General features: G+C 38.3%; 1 protein-coding gene across 1 annotated transcript in view; it reads left to right on the forward strand.

Moving 5' to 3' along the window:
* The window catches only part of LOC124550934 (zinc finger protein 2 homolog), a 91,789-nt gene extending 90,499 nt beyond the window's left edge, over positions 1-1,290 (forward strand). The window contains exon 7 of the mRNA XM_047125738.1: positions 980-1,290. Within this exon, the coding sequence (XP_046981694.1) occupies positions 980-1,025 (46 nt within the window). The 3' untranslated portion in view covers positions 1,026-1,290. The remainder of the gene's footprint in view (positions 1-979) is intronic.
* The last annotated feature ends 15,249 nt before the right edge of the window (positions 1,291-16,539 follow it).

A 16,539-nucleotide genomic window follows, 5' to 3' on the forward strand; every position in this document is an offset into this window, starting at 1 on the left:
TATATGTACATGATAGGATGTGAATGTGAGAGAGGGACATTGAGTGGCATTTTTCTTATTGTTTATAATGTTGAAGGAAGAAAAAGGGTTAAATTCAAAAATGCATTCAATGATGAAGAATTGGTGACTAGTCTGCATATAGCACAGTGCACAATGGATGAGATGGAGATTGAGAAAGAGATAAGGAGTAAAGCAAATGGTATAAAGGGGATGAATATTGATTCAATTTTTCATGAGTGGTGACTGTGATTTGGTCACACACCTTTTTTTTTTTTTTTTTTTTGTGCGTGGGGATGGAGATAGTTTAGCATGGGATTGACTGATGAGAATATGGGATTGAATTGTATACATATAATGTGTTCTTGTATTCAAAATGAAATTTTCACTGTGCAGCAGAGTGTGCACTGATATGAAACTTTTGTTCATTGAAGAAATGTTTATATTTTGGAGATATAAAAAAATAAAAACAAATTGTATATGTTTAGGATTACTTAGTTTCAGGGGAATATAGGGTGATTTGTGAATTATGTTGTGCCATGGGGTACTTGTATATTTGATGTTATTCAGTTTGCAGTGCTGTAATTTTCATTCATCATTGAGCAGCACTTCGATTATTGTTTGGGTTAAAACTAGAGACAGGATTGTTGCTGGAACCTAGCATGGAACCCATCATACAATAAATTTTTTAGTACTATTCTGGTCACATATTTTCTTGGTTTCACTTTGGTTGTTTCAATGTTGTACAGTTGCAATGATTTGGGTCATTTCTGTTGCGATCAAAGAAAAGTCTGTAGGCAGCACGTATTTCTTGGTAACGCTACTATCTGTATGTCTGTGTCAGGTTTCACCCCAAAATTTGACTTTAACTGTATCAAGTCTGGATAGCGGAGAGGGTGGGCTTAAATCCGACCAGTTCTTGGTACCCAGACTCCTTTGCTGATAGGAAATTGATGGTGTGAATTTTGTTTGTTCCTGGTAGAATGAGGTTAGCTGACTGGCAGGAGAACTTGAGAAACAGCACCTGAGGTCTGAGCTGCAGCACTGATGCAGGTCAGAGGCACACCACAGAAGACGACAAAAGGTGTAGTGCTTACTGTATGTGCTGCATAATTTCTGCTAAGAAACACAGTGTATTGAAATAATAAGATGGATAAAAAAAAGGACAATATTTAGAGGACTTTAAGAAAACTTGCTAGTCCACGTTTGATTTGTTTGTTTTTTTACCTACAACATTTGGCCAGTCATATCAGCGTCATAGAAATGCTGATGAATAAATGTATTTAGCGTAAGTTTAGTTAAGTTAGGGTAGGAAGTGCTGCTGCATAAGATGCTATAGGGACTTGTTCCTTTCAATTTTTCTGCTATCATATGTAGAGTTTACTTTTGTGTATTATCTCATTTCTGAGGGTGCAAATTGGGTTTGGTTAATATGAAAAGCTAAATTATCTAGATGTGCCACAAAAATATATAATAGTTTAAAAGTTATTGTTGTCTTAAAAATTTTCAAATTTATGAAAGTTCAAAAGCTAATATCTCGGCAATTTTTTTGGCCGATTAATATGAACAAAGTGTTTACAGATGCGGCTAGTAGAGCTGCATCGAGCAATCGTAGCCGATTTGACAGCATATGTTCCATTTTTGAATGAGAGGTTGGAATATGGGATTTGACAGAGAGAAACTGTGTTTTTGGTAATAAATAAATTTAAAGAGACAAAACTAGCAGCAGCAGCAGCATTCTAAAGTTTAAAGAGGCAGGTGAGTAACTAAGTGTGTATTTTTATTCGTTTGCCGGCCGTGGTGGCCGAGCGGTTGTAAGCGCTTCAGTCCGGAATCCCGTGACTGCTATGGCCGCAGGTTCGAATCCTGCCTCGGGCATAGATGTGTGTGATGTCCTTAGGTTAGTTGGGTTTAAGTAGTTCTAAGTTCTAGGGGACTGATGACCTCAAATTTTAAGTCCCATAGTGCTCAGAGCCATTTGAACCATTTATTTGTTTATTTATATTTAGTATCAAAAATCCGGGAAAAGCAAAATCATGCCACAAGAACCTCATTATTTGTGGAAAAGTGGTGGCAGATACCAAAAAAAATTGACTTTAAACTGTTATTGCCCAGAAAATTTCCAAATTTTTCAATGTATACCATATGTGTTTTTGTGTTTAGTTTTAGAATATTTGTAATTTTTTTGTCAAACATTGTTTTGAGTTAGGCTGTCATTTCGAGGGTGTATAGGGTGGCCACCTTTGTGGGGAAGTTGAGTTTGAGTGACGCTAGGAGCCGGACGTGCTGCCCATCTGGGGGGTAGTATTGGGTCGGTAGCCACAATCGGAGACAAGTATGTATGTAGCGACGTTCGAAAACGATCAACTTGAGCACAATATAGTGGTTTAGGACAGCAGAACAACAGTGTATTTTGAGAACTACGAACAGACTGTCGAGTGCAATGATCATGACATATGAATTTTATAGTGAAGTGGTGTAGCATCAGCTATTAATGGCCACACTTACATAACAGCCCCTCAGATTGCATTTCAAGTGTTTAGTCAATATATTGAAGACTGTTCATGGAAAAATAGAAATAAACTACTTTTTCAAATTATGAATCAACATGGGTGACTCAATATTTTAAATTTCAATGCAATACCTGCCTGCATTATTTTTTTTTTTTTTTTTTTTTTTTTTTAATGTATTATTTCAGCTTGAAAATTGAGTTTACGCCAGGTGTAAGCTGGCACCCTATGACAAAAAACATAGCCAAACATTGAGACCAACCACATCTCTGGGGCCACTCAATTTAAGCTGAGTGTTCAGTGTAACAAATATATATATTTTCGTGCTATACCATATGGGGTTGAAGCTAACTATTCAATCTGAACTAACTCTTTTTTTTAAAAAAAAGAAATCAAAAATCGGCGAACAGCACCAACACCAACTATATAAATATTATCATCATTCTCAGCGAATTTTTACAGTGCATTGTGCCCAGTACTGTCGTACGATATAGCTCAACACATGCAAAAATTAAAATAACATACCATACAATATCTGTACTTTTACATGTGACTTTCTTTTTAAGTTTTAGCTGAAAGCATCATTTATTGGCAAAAAGATGTAGTGGTAAGCATACACCTCACACCTCTGGAGCATTACCTATCACCACAGTATACCCAACACCACAGCACTTTAAGTAAATGCAGCAACAGCATGCTAATAATTTAATTCTACTTCTCACACATGACATCCAGAGAAGAAAATGAAGAGGCCCAAGATTTGAAAGGGAAGGCTACTTTGAAAAACACTATTTATGAGTACTATCCAATTACCTAGACTAGTGCTGCCCAACTTTCTTATTTATATTTCTCATGCACACACCACTGCCACCACAATAACTATTCTAGTATAACTGCTATTACTACCACTACTACAAAATGTAATGCTGTAAAAATATTTTGAAAAATTATTATTAAAATTGCTTACATTTACAACTTGTGCAATTAAGATGAAGTGTGGTGCTCCGTGTTCACTGTAAGTTCAGGAAAATCAAGTGTGTAGCTGGAACAAGCTGTTTTAAATGCATCATCTAGATGTGAGTCGGTCATGCTAGGTCAGTATTTATTCCTGATGATGCTCATAGATGAAACTGTGACTTCACGAAGATAACTTGAACAACAACAAGAATTAGTTTTGAAGCACCACTATCTGTCAAGGGATACTTATTCTGTCCAATAAAGTAGAGCAAAACATGATTTCAATCATACAGGGTGGTCCATTGATCGTGACTGGGCCAAATATCTCACGAAATAAGCGTCAAACAAAAAAACTACAAAGAACGAAACTTGTCTAGCTTGAAGGGGGAAACCAGATGGCGCTACGGTTGGCCCTCTAGGTGGCGCTGCCATAGGTCAAATGGATATCAATTGTGTGTGTGTGTTTTAATAGGAACCTCCATTTTTTATTACATATTCGTGTGGTGTACTTCCTTTCAGCCCCGTCGACGGGACGAGGTCGGATAGGCCACAGCCCTATGACGCATGGCTTCCTGCTCCGACGGGAGGACCCTCCAATGTGTGGTGCTTGTGGCGTCCAGGTCACTGTGCGCCACGTTTTATTGGATTGCGTTTTATTTTCTGACCAGTGGGCCGCGGCTGACTTGCCGGCGGACCTGCCATCTCTTTTAGGCAACACTCGGATGAATGCGGTTAAAGTTTTAAAGTTCTGTGGCGTGTCAAATGTTTTCACAAAGATTTTAGGGAGAGGATCTTAATTTGCTCAATGTGTGACAAGCTCGCCCATATTTTATGTAAGTGGCCAGCCAATGACAATTTACTGTGGCATTCTTGTTGCTACATTTTCCTCGATGTTGAGTGCCCATAAGCCCCAACACACACACACACACACACACACACACACACACACACACACACACACACACAGAGAGAGAGAGAGAGAGAGGAAGGTAAAGAAATATGAATGTTTTAGTTGGACTACTTTTTTTGCTTTGCAATAGATGGTGCTGTAATAGTCACAAACATATGGCTCACAATTTTAGACGAATGTTGGTAACAGGTAGGTTTTTTAAATTAAAATAAAGAACACAGCTACATTTGAACATTTTGTTTCAGTTGTTCCAATGTGATAGATGTACCTTTGTGAATTTATCGTTTATAAGAACGCATGCTGTTACAGCGTGATTACCTGTAAATACCACATTATTGCAATAAATGCTCAAAATGATGTCCGTCAACTTCAATGCATTTGGCAATACGTGTGACGACATTCCTTTTTAACAGCGAGTAGTTCGCCTTCTGTAATGTTTGCACATGCATTGACAATGCGCTGATGCATAATGTCAGGTGTTGCTGGTGGAGCACAATAGCAAATGTCCTTCAACTTTCTCCACGGAAAGAAATCCAGGGATGTCAGATCCGGTGAACGTGCGGGCCACGGTGTGGTGCTTCGACGACCAATCCACCTGTCATGAAATATGCTATTTAATACCGCTTCAACTGCACGCGAGCTATGTGCCGGACATCCATCATGTTGGAAGTACATCGCCATTCTGTCATGCAGTGAAAAATCTTGTAGTAACATCGGTAGAACATTACGTAGAAATCAGCATACATTGCACCATTTAGATTGCCATTGATAAAATGGGGGCCAATTATCCTTCCTCCCATAATGCTGCACCATAAATTAACCCACCAAAGTCACTGATGTTTCAGTTGTCACAGCCATCGTGGATTTTCCATTGCCCAATAGTGCATATTATGCCGGTTTACATTACTACTGTTAGTGAATGACGCTTTGTCGCTAAATAGAACACGTGCAAAAAATCTGTCATCATCACGTAATTTCTCTTGTGCCCAGTGGCAGAACTGTACATGACTTCAAAGTCATTGACATGCAATTCCTGGTGCATAGAAATATGGTATGGCTGCAATCGATGTTGATGTAGCATTCTCAACACCGATGTTTTTGAGATTCCTGATTCTTGTGCAATTTGTCTGCTATTGATGTGGGGATTAGCTGCGACAGCAGCTAAAACACCTTCCTGGGCATCATCATATGTTGCTGGTTGTGGTTGACATTTCACAGGTGGCTGAACACTTCCTGTTTCCTTAAATAATGTAACTATCTGGAGAATGGTCCGGACACTTGGATGATGTCGTCCGGAATACCGAGCAGCATACATAGCACACGTCTGTTGGGTATTTTGATCAAAATAGTCATACATCAACACGATATCGATCTTTTCCGCAATTGGTAAATGGTCCATTTTAACATGGGTAATGTATCACGAAGCAAATACCGTCCACAGTGGCGGAATGTTGCATGATACTACGTACTTATATGTTTGTGACTATTACAGTGCCATCTATCACAAAGCGAAAAAAGTGGTCCAACTAAAACATTCATATTTCTTTACGTACTACACGAATATGTAATAAAAATGGGGGTTCCTATTTAAAAAAACACAGTTGATACCCGTTTGACCTATGGCAGTGCCATCTAGTGGGCCAACCATAGCGCCATCTGGTTTCCCCCTTCAAGCTAGACGAGTTTCGTTCTTTGCAGTTTTTTCGGTTGATGCTTATTTCACGAGATATTTGGCCTGGTTGCTATCAATAGGCCACCCTGTATATCTTCAGGAAGACTTCAATATTCAATATTCCAAGTTTTGAAGGTCTCACGAGTCCTATCTTCCAGTGCCAACTGAAATGAATGGATTACTGATAAACATAATCACTGATTCAAATGTTGAAACTGGCTAAACCTGTTATTAAATTCTGTGACTAGGATTTCAAAGTACTTGACAAAAGAGTGATAATATCATTTGCTGACTCTTACAGTTTCCATAATTGAATTCAAAGCTGGAAAGTGTGATACGGAATTTCTTTTTATGAGGGGTGTTTGAAAAGTCTGTCCAAAGTCTGTGAGTTGGCACCACCGGCATGTATCAAGGTCATGTTTAGTTAGTAGCATCTTTGGAAAGAATGTACACCAGGTTTCAGCCACATAGGTCTATTTCTTTGTGTTTGGCATTCGTGTGAATCAAGGAAGTAGAGTGATTGTCAAAAAATGTGTGTTGATTAAACATTACTTTATGAAAGGTGAAACGCCTCAGGAGACTAAAGAGAAGCTTGATAAACATTACGGTGACTCTGCACCTTCGATTAGAACAGTTTGAAAGTGGTTTCAAAATTTTTGGAGTGGCCATATGGGCACAAGTGATGCTGAACGTTCTGGACACCTCGTGGAGGTTACGACTCCAGAAATCATTGATAAAATCCATGATATGGTGATGGATGACAGAAGAGTTAAGGTGCGTGAGATTGCTAGTGCTGTGGGCATCTTGAATGAATGGGTACATAATATTTTGTATAAATATTTGGCCACGAGAAAGCTATCCGCAAGATGGATTCCGCGATTGCTCACGCTTGACCAAAAACGAAATCATGTGAATGTTGCAAGGATGGTTTTCAGCTGTTCAGGAAGAATCCACAGGACTTTAAGCACTGTGGATGAAGCATTGATACATTACTATACTCCTGAGCCCAAACAAAAATCTAAACAATGTGTTACCAAGGGAGAATTTGCACCAAGAAAGGCGAAGCCCATTCCTTCAGCCAGAAAGATTATGGCGACTGTCTTTTGGGATTCACAAGGGATAATCCTCATCGAATATCTGGAAAAGGGTAAAACTATTACAGGTGAATATTATTCATCATTATTGGACCATTTAAAAACCGAGTTGCAAGAAAAACGCCGGTGATTGGACCGCAAAAAAGGCCTTTTTCATCACGACAATGCTCTAGCACACACCTCAGCAGTTGTGGTCACAAAATTAATGGAAATAAGATTGCAACTCATTTCACATCCCCCCTAGTCTCTAGACTTGGCTCCCTCAGACTACTATTTGTTCCCCAATTTGAAGAAATGGCTGGCAGGACAAAGATTTTATTCAAATGAGGAGATGATTGCATCAACTAATAGCTATTTTGCAAACTCGGACAATTCCTATCAACAAATTAGAACAGCATTGGATGAAGTGTATAAGTCTTAAAGGAGACTATGTTGAAAAATAAAAGAGGTTTACCCCAAACACGTAAGTAGTTTTTATTTTTGCACGGACTTTTCACACGCCCCTCATAAATGTTGATTCCATAATTTTAATTTCCTCTAGAAAATAATTTCTGCGTTTCTGAAATGTGATTTTTCCCTTGCAATTGGAAATTTTTTCATTTAATTATGAGGTGATATCTGCTAAGAAACCTAAACTAAAAGCCATGGTATCCCAAGTTCTTGATATTATTGTCAAGAAGATGATTTCATAAAAACTTGTATCTCATTCAGAAGACTTCTACCAAGTCACCTTACATTCTGCATGCAGAATTTTTATGTCACCTGATATAACTTCTTCCCCTTCAATAAAAGGTTTTTTCCTTTTCCCTAAAACATAACAGACTTTGTAAGAGGCCATTGTCACATTACCATTATGCTGAGCTGGCTTTGTAAGCACACTTTGCTGTAATGCTAATTTATATTTTAAGTCACTGACTTCATGTTTTAATAATCCAGAATTAACAGAAAAGTCACAATTACAGTTTGTGCAATTGCTTGAAAAAGAATGTTGCGTTTTATGCTCCTTGGGAATACATACACTACTATTACACAATAAACACATAGGTTCTCCTCTGAATTTGACAAAACAATCATGGATAAAACTAAGTTTTTTGGCTTTCACACACAAGAATAATTGATCACACACAAGAAATGTAACTAAATCTACACTTACAAGCTCTCAAAATATACTGGATGGTGCCAAAAAACATTGCTTGGATACTAACAACAAAATTCAAAAAAAGCAAACTTATTGTTTGTGGCAAAGTTTTGTTGGTATTAAAGTGACTCTGTCTCCAATTCTCAAAAAATGATGTCTAATTTTTGTTCATAGAAATAACGACTACAACTATGAGTTTACAAAAAACAGGTTAGTTCTGAAATTTGATTTAATATTATAAATGGTTGGAGTAAAAATTCTCTTATGAGAGGTGTCAGGATATCAGTCATATCATGGCACCTGGGGCCACAGCGATGTGAAGTCCTGGTCTACACCATAAAACTGTCTTACAAGATGAGTAAGTTTACTGGTCTTGCAGATGGATGCCTTATAAGTCGTCATCTTCTCTTGGAGTACAGTTTATGTTTGCTAGATGCTTTGAGTAAATTTTATATAATTTTACACAACACTGTCAAAGCAGAACTTCTAAGTTTATTCTTATTTATTTTCACTGTCCAAATTTATGCCGATTAGTTTTTACACAGTAAAATTCACTTTTGACGAGTGTAACAAAATTTAACAGTTGCTAGTAATTTATTGGCCATATCTGCCGTTTGACTGTGTTTTGTAGTAGCTCAGTGTGGACTGACTAAAAAGTCTAGTCTCTGAATGCTGCACGTGGACTGTAACTCGGCAGCATGCGATTGGTGATGAACTTTATATGAGGGTAAGTCAATTATTATCCAAAAAGTAGTTATAAAATTTTATTGTAATCAAATAGAAAACTTACAAGAATATCATTTTTTGAAATAGTCACCTTGCGTTTCAACACACTTGGTCCTCTGTTGTACCAGCTTCCTGATGTCCCCATAAAAGAAGGTTCTTGGTTGAGCTGCAAGCCAGGAGTGCACCACTTCTTTCACTGCTTCATCCAAGGCAAACAAGTGATAGCATCTCACTGTAATGTACACTATTTATTGTTGTACCCCTTTCCCTATAATGTTCCAGTTCTGGACCTTGTGTGTCCCAAAAAACCAGAAGCATCAGTTTTCCTGAGGACGGTTGGGTCTTGAAATTTTTCTTGCAAAGCAAATTTGGTTGTTTCCATTCAATACTCTGCCGTTTACTCTCTGGCTCATAATAATAGATCCATGTTCCGTCACCAGTAATGATCCTGTCTAAGAAATTATCCCCTTCATTACCATAGCAATACAAATGTTTTTTGCAGATGTCTAAGTGCATTTGTTTGTGCAACTGTGTGAGTTGTTTTGGGACCCATCTTGCACGAACTTTATGAAATCCAAGTGTGTTGTGGATGACTACATAGACAGAACCCAGTGGGCAGATTGGAAAAGAAGGAAGTTCAGAAAAACTGTTAGAGACTATTCAGCACTCAGAAGAACAAATTAAAATTGGGAAAGACTAATGGAACTATGCAGAGGCTTCAACCTCAAATTAATGTTTACAAATTTTAAGAAACTGCCGAAGAAACAGAAAATTTTGAAATCACCTAACACAGACCTAGGAGAATTGCTGATTGACCATGTAACTACATTTTTTAATGATCAAAAATAAATCATGAGTGTAAAAGTTAGAAAGGGTGTAAATATTGAAACAGATCACTATTTCACCACAATAAAAATGCAATTTATTCCACAAACAAGGATTCTAAGACAAGGACATATGATTCATAAAATACATATGGAAACTTTGAAAGGAAAGAAAAAAAAGAATTTCAGGAATAGCTAAATATTGACTCAGAAGACAGCGAGAGCATTAAAACAAAATTATTCAAAACAGCCCTTGCTATAGCACAACTCAAAAGATACAACAAGCGCATGAACAGTGTGATCCCGCGTCCGGCCATCCTGATTTAGGTTTTCCGTGATTTCCCTAAATCGCTCCAGGCACATGCCGGGATGGTTCCTCTGAAAGGGCACGGCCGACTTCCTTCCCTGTCCTTCCCTAATCCGATGAGACCGATGACCTCGCTGTTTGGTCTCTTCCCCCAAAACCAACCAACCAACAGTGTGAAAAACCATTATTGCTTAGAAAACAAGTCTGGCAGAAATTGTACTCCACAAAAAGAAGTGAAGACTTTATCAGCTTTAAACAAAAAAGTTATCAAAAATGATAAGAGAAGTCGAAAGGAACTTTGAAAGAAACCAGCTGTCACTACTTTCAGAAGACTTCCAAAAGAATAGTACTAGAAACTTCCATAAAATTTTTAAACAAAGCATCCAAATGTATCAACCACCTACTCTGTGCTTCAAGAATGAACACGGAAAATTACCCATAAGCAACAAAGAAAACTGAAATATTAGCAAGCTGTCTGAATAAGCTGCTAAGTTGTCAGGAACCAAGAGGAAATTTTCCAGAACAAAATCCAGTATACACTCGCAAAACTCCAAACCACCCAGGGAAGATTCAGTAACTGATGAAGTGTGGAAAATTTCAGGTTCAGGAACAGTCAAGAAGCTACATGGGATCTTTCAAAAAATCTGAGAACATAAGTTCCATGAGAAGATTGTAAAACAGCATTAATTCACCCAATCCACAAAAAGGAGGTAAAACTGACCCCAACAACTGCAGAGGACTATACCTCCTATACCTCCTTCCAGCGACTTACAAAATTCTTTCAAAAGCATTACAAAACAGGTTGGAAAGCCAACTGCGTTGGCAACTAGGAGAGTACTAAGGAGGGTTTAGGAAAGGACAATCCTGTTTGGAACAAATTTTAAATCTGAAATTCGTAATCAGGCATAACAGAATGAGATCTAAAAGAGTTTATATAACATTTGTAGACTTCAAAAATGCATACGATTCAATTGATGGAAAAACATTATTCATCATCTTAAAAGAGTTTGGAATTGACAACAAACACACATTAACAAATACAAAAGGCAAAATTAAATTCTCTGAAGCTTTTGTGATCAAAACTGGCGTAAGATATGGAGATGGACTGTCCCCAATGTTGTTCAACTGTGTGTTAGAAAAGGTAATCAGGGATTGGAGGAAAAGAACAGAAAAAGAAGGAATTAGAAGAATCACAATTTGGAGAAAAGGGGATAATCTGAGTTTTGATTGTCTGGCTTTTGCAGATGATCTTGCCATCTTTGCTGAATCTGCAATAGATACAACAACACAGATAAATCTCCTACAAAGATAGCTTCAAAAGCAGGCCTGCACATATCTTTCAAAGGAAAAAAAGAAAAGAAAAATCAGAGTACATGACAGATATGAAGGAGGCCCTGAAATACATATACGGAAACTGATGATGGTAGAATAAAAAAGGCTTCAAAATTTAAATATCTATGTGAAATAATAACAAAGAAGCTAACCTAGCAAGGGCAAGGAAAATGGAGGTGGCTTTTCAACTAGCAAAAAGCCTGTATAACAGGAAATCTATTTCCATAAATGCAAAATTTCGGCACTACAATATTGTCACTAAACCAGAATTCCTTTATGCATCAGAATGCCTTTTGTTAAATACAGCCAAACAATCAGGTAAAATAGAAAAGAAGGAAAGGAAAATAATCAGGAATGTCTTGGGACCAAAATATGATGATGGACGATGGGAAATGGAAATTAAGAAGTAATAACAAAGTTTATGGAAAAATAGAGTGTATATCAGATAAGGTGAGGAAAGTGCTAGTTGCATTTGATGAACATGAAAAAGGCTAGATGAAAACAGGATAACAAAACAATTTTTAGTTTCTTTCATAGAAAAACATCACTGATGTGGATAAAAGAAGTTAAAGCAGACCTGAGGGAAATGTAAAATAATGGAGGAAGAAATAGGTGAAAGAGAAAGGTTCAGAGCAAAAGTAAAAGATTTCAAGGGCTTTCAGGAGAAAACAAGGTAAAAGACAAGTGGAATACAGACAGAAGAAAGAAGAGAAAAATATAGGGAAATAATGGAAAATTGCTGGAAAGAAAGAAAGGTGCAAAGAAAGAATATTTAAGTTATTTCATGTGGTCCATAGTAGGCCCAACCAATTACAAAAATTGACAGGAAATATAGGAAGTAGGTACAAACCTTAGGCAGTGCAGCTATTTTCTCAAACAATTGGTAAATATCCTTAAAGTGAATAAATGATAGGCTCTACTTAATGTAGCAGAATTTTGGATAGGCACTTTTATCCTCAGGATTTACCAAAGTCCAGCAAGAATTTTTTGAAAAACTCGCATTTTTAACAGAAAAATTTTCAGCTGCAATATAGTGACATTGTATTTTTGAAAGGATTACATTTTAAGATTCAATATTCATCGATTCAACAATATCAAACAAAGATAACTTTTTTATTACACAGTTTTCAGAAAAGAGAAAATATTCCTACGAAAGAAGGAAATGGAGGACTCTCAAATTAGGTGTGTGTGTCCTAAAACAAACAGCTATTAGCTGAGTTGAATCTGACATGCACATTTTTCAGAAACTGTCTATTTTGAATGTATCTTGAAATAAAATGCTTCTATATAAACTTTTTATACAAGCGTTACCTGTAACTTATAAACTATCACTGAATAACAAATTTTTAAAGAAGCATCTCAGATAAGAATGGTATATGTATTGTGTAGGGAAAAGAGATGTAAAAAATAGTATTAATTTTAGGATTGGTATTATAGTAATTATAGACATTTCAGTGTCTTTCATGTTCACTCTGAGAAAAATAAATGTGGTGTAAGAATGTAAGTAATATGTATTTTGACTTGTATCTTACTCAGAACTATTTGTGAACTGTTAACCCTTTGCTTCATTGTGTAGGTCTCCTCAGATCTATAAACAGAGACAGTAGTGTAGACCACTTGGCACTATACCGGTAGACATGCCACACACATCTATGTATGTGACCAGCACAGTATGCACCACCATGAAGTGTGTAAGACTGCAAAAGAATTAGCAACTCAGAAATTGAATGAGAAACATACCAAGATGTACAAATTTTGCTCATTGTTGTGTAGGAAAGAGAGTTAGAGTTAAATGTTTTGTCTACTTCTAGGTCATTAGAGATTACATGTGGCCCACTTGAAGGAACATTCCTGGCATTAACCTGGAGCTGTATAAGGAAATCACGGAGCTGGATGGTCACTTCTCTAGAATGCGGTTCAATCACCGTAACAACTGTGACAATTCTCTTGATGGTGCCAGACACAATATTGAATGTGTGGTGATACAGAATAGGTTGCAGTGTGTAGCCAATTGAAGAAAACAGTGTGTAATTTCACATTTCTTGGTTTTTATTATTCATTCACTCATTCATCCATCCAGGGATCCCTGATAAAGGTATAGTTGTTATAATACATCAAAAATAAATAGCTCAAATACACAGACACATCGAATATGTAGGGATGTTTTCATGAGGATGGGGCAGGTGGTTGGCTGTGGCCATGTTGAATGAATCATCCTGGCATTTATCAGAAATTATTTAGGAAGACCTAAATCAGAGCAAACGCCAGCCTCATGGTCTTAACCGCAGCACTGCCTCATTTGTTTTGTTTCTATTGCCCATTGTTGATGGGGGTGGCAACCTCAGGGTTCTGAACGGGATAACCAAAAACTCCAAATTCTTTAGTCTAGCAACAGCATTTGTCTAATGTAAGGAAATCAGTCTAGGAGCTAAACACACTATGTTGAAAACTTTCCTTCTGCCCAACTCCTATAGTCTGGAGTGCTGTGTCATAACCAAAACACACGTAAGTCAGCTACGAGCTTGAGAAATGACATGTCTTAGGTCTGCTTCACAAAAGACAAGGTGACACAAGGTCAAAAAGGGGCACAAGAGGGAGATCTGCAAGTGGAAGTGATCATGCAGGAATGGCTGAGCACAGAGAGACAGAAGTGGTTTGATTGTATGGGAAGGAATGTGCCGTAACGAAGACCAGTTGGATGTCTAAAAAAAGGTGGCTGGATCAAATTCAAGAAGACCTTGAGAGGAAAGGGAGAGACGTTGAGGGAGGACATCTGTCAAGCAAGGGAAAAATGGAGGTAAACTGTTTATGAATGTCCTACCTGTCTGGTAGAACTTCCTAATGATGAATGATGATGAAATGCTATTAAAAGAGCAGACTGCATGTAATATGATGCAGTGGACACATACTTGATGACTTGTGAATCCTCTGTACCACCTCATCTCCCTTATACGAAAGCTAGTAAATAATGTGACTTAAAGATTTTGAACACATAATTAATGGTAACAAGTCTACAAAGTAAATGCTAGTCCACTTGCAAGTGTTGTCCTACTGAGGGTGGAAGTGAAGTGGAAGTAATCTACCAATACCAGGCATTGGCTTTGACCCATGATGTAATAACATTGTAGAGTGTGACATTACATACGTGCAAACAAAGATAGGACAGAATATTGGCAATACCTGCCTTCGTTATTTGTCTCTATAATTTTTTTGGAATAGAAATTGTAGTGGCAAACTGATCTGTAGTGTAGCCAGATGTTGGTTTGAAATGTGACAGTTTGGTTGGCTAAATCAATGAATATGAGTATCATATGTTAGTTGTGGTGACATACTGATATTTAGCATAGCCCAAGGTGTTCAAATGGCTCTGAGCACTATGGGACTTAACTTCTGAAGTCATCAGTTCCCTAGAACTTACAACTACTTAAACCTAACTCACTTAAGGACATCACACACATACATTTCCCAGGCAGGATTCGAACCTGTGACCATAGCGGTCGCGCGGTTCCAGACTGTAGCGCCTAGAACCGCTCGGCCGCCCTGGCCGGTGGCCCAAGGTGTAAGTTAGATTGCAAAATGACAGGTTGGTTGAGAGCTGTCAAGGCCAGCAAATGTGATATTCTGAAAGTAACTCTATTCTTGCTATCAAACAATGGAAACTCCAGGTTGGAATGTCAATAATATTAGGAAAATATAGATTGACACTCACCATAAAGATGACATGTCGAGTTGCAGACACGCAACAAAGAGACTGTTACACATTTGGCTTTTGGCCAAAGCCTTCTCCAGAAAAGAACACACACATGTTCACACAAGAAAGCTAGCTTTTGGAGTGGCCCTTTTTCAAGCTAGAGTAAAATACATACAGAAAACACACAATCTACACATGCACACATACACTCTCCCCCCAAGCCCCCACTGTGCCAGATGTACAAAAAGAGACAGCCCCGCATTATGGCAGGTGGAGTAGATTGTGGTGGGGGTAGAGGGAGAGACAGGTAAGAGATGTTGCAATGGTTCAGAGGGAGGCAGTTGGTTTGCCAGCCAGGAATCTGCAAGGGTGGAGTGGCAGGTACACGGGCTAGGCAGGTGATGATCGATTGTCGTACTCGGTGGGGAGAGGCAGATGCTGGAAGTGACACGGTGATGTGAATTGGGAGGAGTAGACAGAACGGAGAAACGGGAAACTGTTGGGTGGATGGTGCGGGAACAGTGGGTTACTGGGGATTGAAACCAGAATTATTGTGGGAGCGGAAGATGCATTGTAATGATAATTCCCATCTGTGTAGTTCAGGGGAACTAATGGTGGTGGAAACGATCCAGATGGCCTGGGCTGTAAAGCAGCTGTTGAAATTCATCATGTTGGGCTCAGCTGCATATGTGCCAACAGGTTTGTAGTTGATTCTTACTAGTGTCTGATGATATGGCACAGGAAATCCATTTTTAACTAGGTTTGAGGAGTAGTGCCTGCATGCAAAGGTCTTTGTGAGATCTCCAGTGTATTGGGAAAGGGAGTTCTCATCACTGCAGATATGTCACCCACCGGTGGATAAGCTGTATGGGAGGTATTTTTTTGTGTGGCAGCTGTTAAAAAGTAGGCACTGTTGGCAGTCGGTGGGTTTAACATGGACAGAGCTGTGGATGGAGCCATAAGAGAGGGGGTGGCCAACATTCAAAAGGTTGTACTCTGGGTTGAGGAAGAAAAGGTGAAGCGAAGCAGACTCATTTGTGCATGAAGTGTGCTTGCTTATGTGAATATATGTGTGTTTTCTTTCCTGAAGAAGGCTCTTGCTGAAAGCTCATGTGGAACAGTCTTTTCACTGTGCCTGTCTGCAACTCAACATGTCATCTTTATGGTGAGTATCAATCCATCTATGCCACAAAAACACATATATGTTTCTTCGAAATCCTGACATTGCAGTGAAGGTCCTTGCAGAACTGAAAGCCTTGCTGAAGACTCTGTAACTTCTGACTGTACTTCACCCAGAACCGTGGTTCAGGGGAGACTTAATGTATGAGATGAGAAGGGAAGAGACAACAACCAGAATAGTGGAGACGTACAGTGTAAGTGT

This window comes from Schistocerca americana, chromosome 9 (assembly GCF_021461395.2).
Source record: "Schistocerca americana isolate TAMUIC-IGC-003095 chromosome 9, iqSchAmer2.1, whole genome shotgun sequence".
NCBI classification, from domain to species: domain Eukaryota; kingdom Metazoa; phylum Arthropoda; class Insecta; order Orthoptera; family Acrididae; genus Schistocerca; species Schistocerca americana.